The sequence below is a fragment of the Salvia hispanica genome, chromosome 3, assembly GCF_023119035.1.
Source record: "Salvia hispanica cultivar TCC Black 2014 chromosome 3, UniMelb_Shisp_WGS_1.0, whole genome shotgun sequence".
Lineage (NCBI taxonomy): Eukaryota > Viridiplantae > Streptophyta > Magnoliopsida > Lamiales > Lamiaceae > Salvia > Salvia hispanica.
Window position 1 is genome coordinate 35,183,952 of NC_062967.1, and position 8,102 is coordinate 35,192,053.

The 8,102-nt window shown below is 40.1% G+C and overlaps 2 protein-coding genes across 2 annotated transcripts; one reads left to right on the forward strand and one right to left on the reverse strand.

Moving 5' to 3' along the window:
• Positions 1-1,328: 1,328 nt before the first annotated feature.
• On the reverse strand, positions 1,329-4,716 carry LOC125216299 (rhamnogalacturonan I rhamnosyltransferase 1-like). Its single transcript, XM_048117977.1, has 8 exons — positions 3,948-4,716; positions 3,473-3,540; positions 3,275-3,363; positions 2,987-3,152; positions 2,625-2,914; positions 2,343-2,547; positions 2,096-2,253; positions 1,329-1,997 (listed from the first exon to the last, which is right to left on the reverse strand). Exons 1-8 carry the CDS (start codon positions 4,267-4,269, stop codon positions 1,739-1,741), a joined length of 1,557 nt encoding a protein of 518 aa, XP_047973934.1. The 5' UTR covers positions 4,270-4,716; the 3' UTR covers positions 1,329-1,738.
• Positions 4,717-7,646: 2,930 nt separating this feature from the next.
• Positions 7,647-8,102, forward strand: LOC125209967. The gene has a single exon (XM_048109544.1). It carries the CDS (start codon positions 7,647-7,649, stop codon positions 8,100-8,102), a length of 456 nt encoding a protein of 151 aa, XP_047965501.1.

Sequence of the window (8,102 nt, forward strand, 5' to 3'; positions counted from 1 at the left end):
TTTAATTAATTTGCACAAATTTATTTGATCGTAGAGTGGTCCACTATTTTGATTATTGAAGTAATAAGTACTCCCTCCGTCCGCGAATAGCAGTCCCGTTTTTCCATTTTGGTCCGTCCACGAATAGGAGTCCCGGTTCATAATTACTATAAATGGTAAAGAGGCTCACATTCCACCAACTCATTCCACTCACATATCATTTAAAACTAATATATACAAGTGGGACCCCTATTCCACTAACTTTCTTCCACTCACTTTTCTTAACATTTCTTAAAACCCGCACCAATAAGAAATGGGACTCCTATTGTTGGACGGAGGGAGTATTTCTTAAGAATATTTGAAGGTATAGAAATGTTATTGGTGATACGAATTTATCACAAATGGCAAGGATTTAGTCGAGATAATTAAAACAAAAATTTTGATTTTATTGCTCGTTTAAATCTTCGCCACTTGGCGTCACGCATCCACCTTGTTTGAATGAATTTATTTAGATAAAATTCATTTTACTAATTCTTGATTATAGGTTTAAATTCTGTTTTTTAAACAATTTAATTTTTTATTGCAAGTTGTAAAAGCCAAATCATGATAAGGATATAGGTCATAGAGCCCAATTATCAAATAATAATAACTGAAGACTTTGATCAGCATTAATTACCGGATAAACAAGGCCAATAATTTTATAATCTATCATCCTCAATTATTTAGCAACAATATACAATTATATGAGCATGATATTGCACTTCTCCCCTTAACCATTTGTCCTTTCTTTTTCTATTTTATTCTAAAAAATCGTCGTCCTCACCAATCGAATATAAAATATTTTGCTTAATTATATTTAGATGGTGCATAATCAATGTATGTACATTGCACAATGTATTGATGTTTTAAATTATACCTACGCATTTTATTGGAATAGCTTCACTATTCAGTGTATACACATTGTGTCTATATTTTTGAATTCTCTTGAGAGTTATAGGCTCAATAATTATGTAGCATGATCATAATATCCTAATACTAGTATAGTATTTACATGTCTACATAAATATAATGCACTTTAGAATTTTTAAAAGATCTTGAATACTATGATGACATTTGACATTTTTTGTTGCTAAAATATTCAAATTTAATAATTGGAAAATGTCAAGCTGACTTTTTTGTATTGTTTTACATTAAATGTGATCTCATACTCGCTAGATGAAATTCCATGATGAATCTTAGCAACATTCTCTAAATGATGTTGACACCATTTGAACTAAAATTATAAGTCAAACTAGACAATATCAAAATAAATAGATGTGTTTCAGGAAGGAAAAAAAAAAAAGATCCCAGATCACAAAAATTAAATGTATAAAATATGTAACATCCACACATAGCAAAATTTTACATTACAAAATAACAAGTCAAGAAAGATCTTGAAAAGAATAAGAGAATTATGAGAAAAATGAAATGGGAAAGAGGGGTGAGAGTTTGGCAGTAAAATCAAATCTATATTTGCTTCTCTTTGTGTACAAATGCAGAGGAGTCGATATAAACCCCATTGAAATGAGAGGGTAGATTTTCTCTATACAAGAATTGCAATTATTGAGTTGGATATAAAGAACAACTTCATCAAGCAGCACTTCCCTAACCCCCTCTTGTGGCCTTTCTGTAAGTGCCCTTCCCAGTCAAAACCCGCCTTCTCGAGGTTGATCTTCTCTGCTCTCGATCCATCACACAGCAGCTCATTCGTGTCAAGGTTTCAAATACTAGTCAGTTCTAGTGGTTCGTCTTCACTCTGCGTTTCCAAACACTCGTAGGGGTTGGCGTAGAAGTAATCTTCTTCTTTAGGTCGGTCGGGAATCACCAATCTCTTGGTCGGGTTTCCCATGCGTTCAACGTGAGCGTCTTTGACAGCAGTTGAAAACTGATCCCAGTTCAGTGACCCGGAGTTATACTTGTCTATCAATTCGACTAGCAGCTTTCTGTCGAGTAGAATGGTCTTCTTGTATCCAAGATGTCTAATACCCAAACGAAAAAATCACAACAGTCTCATCAAAGAGTTCAACAGATATTCAACTATAGGCATCGTATAAAAAACAATGATCACGGGTGATACCTGCGATGTCCTTCAACGACTTTAGCCATATTTCCATCGTACGTGGGAACAAAGATATCACTCTCCAGGGAAACAAGATAATCAAGAGCCGCCATCTGAGACGAGTGATTCTGGAAATACCTAAGGTCGGAAGAGTCCAACAATGTTTCCTTCCTCACCTATTATATATAGACAAAGGAGATGATGAATACATCAAACCATTCAAGTCAAAAACTAATGCTTATAACAGAGCTGGTGTATTCCTCACCAGATTTGGATACGATGCTCTGAGACTAGAAAGTCTTCTTTCTCCTCGATAGATTTCCCCAGCAGCTATGTAAATCTGGATATTACGATCTATGTCCAGTGCCCGTAACGTGAGGACAGTTTCTTCGGGTGTCAAAGGACATAGACCTTCTCTCCTTTTCATATCAGAATCTATAACCTTCTCTTTCCACCACGGGTAGGCGTATCTTTAAAATAATATGCAAGTTAGTTACGACACAACCAGTATTCCAATACTATAATGAAGTATGTACCAAATCATTACCTCATTTGTGTTAGTTCCTCCACCTCGTCCGCACCACAACCCTGTGTACAACCAGAGAAGGCTAGCATGTCCATCTCGTATCTCAGGTGGAGCACGATGAATGGACCATTTTGCCTAAGAATTTTAATGACTTTTCTGCCCAGTTCCTCTATCTGAGGTGTAAACCTCAAAGCACCAAAATTAACTCTGCAACGGAGCCTCTGAATGTCCATAGGCTGATCGTTATTGGCAAGCCGAGCATCTGTTCTGTTCAAATGGACAACTTTATATTTCTGGATCAGTGGAAGAATCTGCAAGCAAGAAGAAGGAAAGATGAATAAACTTGTACTCTGGAAGAGCAGAAAACAAAGAGCAACACGGACCTGATTGTGATAGTACGAAATATCTGACCAACTAACAGGGGGCATGGTATAGATGATTCCCAGCTCGACCCTCCTCTTGACCCTCGGAGGCAGCTCCTTGAGTATCCGAACTTCATCTCTCAAGGATGTAATGAAATGGTCCACATCAAATATGTCTTCGAACTCACTGCAAGCACTCAAAACATCTCTATTTAGGCCGGCGAAGAATGTTTTCAAGACTCAGTGAACGAAATAAGCAGCTATAGAATAACTGAATGGATATTCATGTGCATCAGCAAGCAAACGGACCTAGGATCGTTCCAGAACGAAGTCTTGTCAAGTTCAGGAACCACCAATGTAACATTTAGATATCTCGCAATGGCAACCATGTCGCATATCTGCAAGCAAAAAAGTCGATGTTAGACAGATTCGAGGTAGAAGGAACCTAAATGCCTAAATGAGGTCAGTAGAGTTCAATCTCCGATCATGTCAAGGTTCGTTACCCACCGCAGCCCGCATTTGATTAAGCCCTCCGTTGCACGAAACCATCAAGTACCCGTTGTTCTTGTAAACCCCTATCAGAAACACATGTTTTTCGAATCATAGATCAGCACAAGATACTCGTTCATGTGGCAAGCATTCTGATTTCTGATTCAATTCATGAGCATGAAGGCGACAATCAAAGCACACAAACAACAATCAATTCACCGATGAAAGGAGAAAACAGTTCATCATCTCTGGAAATAAATTACTGAAACTAAATCCATTGAAATTAACGACCTCCACCATAACTACAAAATCAATAAATGAGGCACAGCAATCAATGCACCATGGCAGAAAACACAATCAAGCTCCAAATTCATCAACAAACGCATCCACACAGAAATAGAAAACACAAAAAACAATTAAATCCACCATTAAAATCCCTAGATTCAGAGTCCCCTTTTCCATCAAATCGAGATAAAACACAACCGACACTCACTCTTTGGAGGCAAAACCCTCGCTAGATGCGACTGAGCATCCAAGGCGGCCGCCGCCGCCGATTCCTGCGAGAAGCAAGACGGCCAGCCCTTCAGAACACGAAGCCCCCGAGTCTCGCTCAATGCCGTCAGCTGAACTAAGCAAGTCCACAGAAAAATCGACGTAGTAGCTCGGATTATCCAAAGCTTCATCCTCGATCGCGACACGACGCCGCTGTTTCTCAGCTTCTCCAGCTTGTCGCCAGCAAACGCCGCCGTTTTGAGCCCCATTATCCCCCACTTCCGCCTCCGCTTGCTCTCTTCACAGTCCTTCAATCTACACATTCCTTCCAATCGCCTCTCTCTCTCGATAAACTGCAATTCGCCTGACCACTTCGTCTATGCACAGTTTGCACCAAAATTGGGGAAGTCTGATTAAATTGCTGGCAGATTCAACTCGATAATTGCTCCAGACGACGGAAAATCGGGGGGAAATGGTTAAATTAGAGGTGCATTACTGAAGTACGGTGATCTTCACCAGTAGATCGACGAAAATTGGAGGAGGATTTAGAAAAATCGAAGGTTTTGAAGAGGATTGAAGTGAGAATCGGCGGCGGGAATGTGGCGGAGAAGCAGCAATGGAAGTTGAAAGGAGCTGGCGGAGGAAGCTGCATCTGAAGGCAAGCTCCGAGCAGCGATATATATAAGTGCGTGTATATGTGTGTGTGTGTGTGAGAGAGAGAGAGAGAGAGAGATAGGGAGAGGGTGTTGGTGAATTAGTGTGTGGTGCAAATCAGAGGAAAATGGAAATGTTGTGTGAATAGGAATGAAATGTCGACCTTTCCCGATTTAACCTTCCACGAGCCTCTAATCTAATGCGCTCGCCTCCACACTATGTTAGTGTGTTTATGTGTCATTTGCTACTTTCGTGTGCAATTAATATAAGTCTTGGTTTGTCATTTTAATCCGTTTGTTATTAGGATTACGGTTCATTTTTTCATTAAATGATAAGTAGATTTTACATTTCAATCAAAATTTATTATAAAAAATATTCGCATTACACTATTTTCTTTCACCAAATTTTACTTTATATACTAAATTCATCTTACAATAGAAGTAACATTTATGTGAATGCGGATTGACTATTTTCTTTCACCAAATTTTACTTTATATACTAAATTCATCTTACAATAGCAGTAACATTTATGTGAATGCGGATTTTAAGAAGTAACTATGGATCTCATTTATATAATTAGTTTTATAATAAAATGGAAGTGAAATAAGTTAGTAGAATGTGATGCCTACTTAACATTTATGGTAAAGTGAAATGTGACTTTTATTGTGGGACGAACTGAAATGAAAAAATGTGATTTTATTGACAGAGGTAGTATTTCTTAATCGGACCAAAATGATAAAATGTGCCGAAGTCAATCGGGACTATTAATCGGGGACGGAGAATATTAGTATTATAATGAAATCTGAGCCGAATGAATTAGTGAAAAATAAAGTATTATAATTAACTTTGATAGTAGTATAAATGAAATGAGACTCTTATTTGCAAAACGAGACTTATATTACAATATTGAGTTATTGAGGGAGTATTTTTTAATTATGTGATCTCACAAAAGTCTATTAAAAAAGTTTTTTATACTTATTTTCACATTATATTAAATTAAAAATAGGTGTAGATAAATTTGTTAGGATGTTTTAAGGAAATAAGTGAATTTAGATGGAATGATTATAACTTTGTTTACTTAATATTGGTGAAAAAGAGATGACAGTGAGCTGGATAAGGGCATTCGCAATGGTGCGGACGATGCATCGTCCGTCGCATCGTCCGCCACTGCAGCATCGCGGACGATGGGTTAACCATCGTCCGCGGACGATGCGCGGAGGATACCCATCGTTCGTCACATCGCCCGTCACTGTGGACGACGCGGACGATGGGCACGCGTTTCGAATTTTTTTTTGAATTTTTTCAATTTTTTTTTCTTATTTAAACTCTACTATTCACTACCATTTCACACACTCCAATTTCACATCTCTTCAATTATTCTCTCTCATCGACTCAAAAATGAATCCCAACGACTACGATTTGAGTACATCAAATGGCTGCAGACGGGCCTTGACTCGAGCCTTGTTCGATGCCGTTAATGAAGCCAAGGCGGAATGCTTGGCACAAATGCGGCGGGAGTAGGCGGCGGCGGAGGCGCGGGTCCCTCGCCCGATACGACGGCGGACGTTTGTCCCCCGCGAGCACGACGTACCGCATGAACGTCTGTTCGCAGATTATTTTGCCGAGAATCCAAGGTGGGGCCCGAATATTTTTCACCGTCGTTTTAGAATGAGCCGAGATCTTTTTCTCCGCATTGTGCACACGTTGGAGGCCCGTGATGAGTACTTCTAGTCAGTGGCGGAGCCAGACTGTTAATGATGGGGGGCCCAAACAGCTACTCCCCGCCTCCGCAAAAAATAGGCTCATTTGTAGACGACACAAGTTTTAATGACAAATTGATAAAATGAGAGAGAAAATGTATAAAAATATAGGCAAAGTAAGACAGATGAGGAAAAAAGAGGTAAAGTATGGGATGAAAATGAATGGAGCTATTTTTTATGAACATCCCAAAATGACAAAATGAGATTTTTTTATGAACGGAGAGAGTTTTAAATTTATTAAGTATGTTCAGTGTTTTGAAGCAACTCGAACATAAGCTATATAAAAAGTCGCTTGAGAAATAGATAATTGAAAAAAATATGTTTGAAGAGCGTAGCATTTGATATTAATTTTACTTGGATTAGATTATATATTTGCATATGTATAGAATTATTTTCTATTCTTAAGTTGTTAATATCATTCTTTATGAATACATATTTAAATTATTTATAGAAATTCTCTAGAGAGAAAATCAATAAAAATACTATTGGAGAAAATCAATATTAAAGAATATGATGAAGATCAACAAGAAAATTAAAAATTAAAAATAAAGTTGAAAAATGAATTTAACATTAAATGCACCATGCAGGAATCGATCTTTGAATCTATTGAATGAATGACTCACATTCACACCATCTAGGCTAGCAAATGATAATATAAATGATGCATATATATATATTATATATACTAAACGTTAAAACGGCTGGGGGGCCCAAGGGCCCCCCTGGCCCCACCGTGGCTCCGCCACTGCTTCTAGTATCGGGAAGACGGGATCGGCAGACCCGGACTTACGCCGTTGCAGAAGTGCACGGTTGCGATCCGCCAGTTGGCCTACGGCACAACAGCGGATATGTTCGACGAGTACCTTCACGTCGGGGATACAACTGGCCGCAAATGTCTGAAGAATTTTTGTAAGTTAGTTGTGGAGGCTTTTGGCGACACATATTTGCGACGCCCGATCGCTGACGATTGCCAGAGCTGATGCGGATGCACGAAACGGTGCACGACTTCCCTGGGATGCTAGGAAGCATCGATTGTATGCACCGGGCAGTGGAAGAACTGCCCGACGGCCTGGAGAGGCTAATTTACTAGTGGCTACAAGGGCAGCCACCCAACGATGATCCTAGTAGCCGTCGCTGACCACCGCCTCTGGATCTGGCATGCCTACTTTGGTGTAGCCGGGTCGAACAACGACATCAACGTCCTCAACTCGTCCACCCTATTCGCCGATCAGTGCAGGGGTCGCGGTCCGGCCATTCAGTTCACTTCCAACGGCCGCACACATCATATGGGGTACTACTTGGCCGATGGCATATACCCTAGGTGGCCTGTTTTTTTGAAGACGATCAGCTGCCCAATTAGTGAGAGGAGAGTCTTGTTTGCGGCAAAGCAGGAGTCCGCGCGGAAGGATGTGGAGCGGGCTTTTGGGGTGCTCCAATCGCGGTGGGCAATCGTGAAAGGTCCGGCGCGTTTCTGGTACAAGGAAGTCATCGCCGACGTCATGTATGCGTGCATCATCATGCATAACATGATAGTCGAACAAGAACGTGGTCATGTCACCAATTGGGTGGATGATGAAGCCGGATCTAGCTCCAGCACGGCTACCTCGCCGGTCACTCGAGGATTACCGACTGGCTTCGGTGCGGTTCTAGAGCGACAGGCCTCAATGCGCAACCAACAAGACCATACTCAGCTCATGACCGACATGATTGAAGAAGTTTGGACCCGCAACCGCCGCCATTGA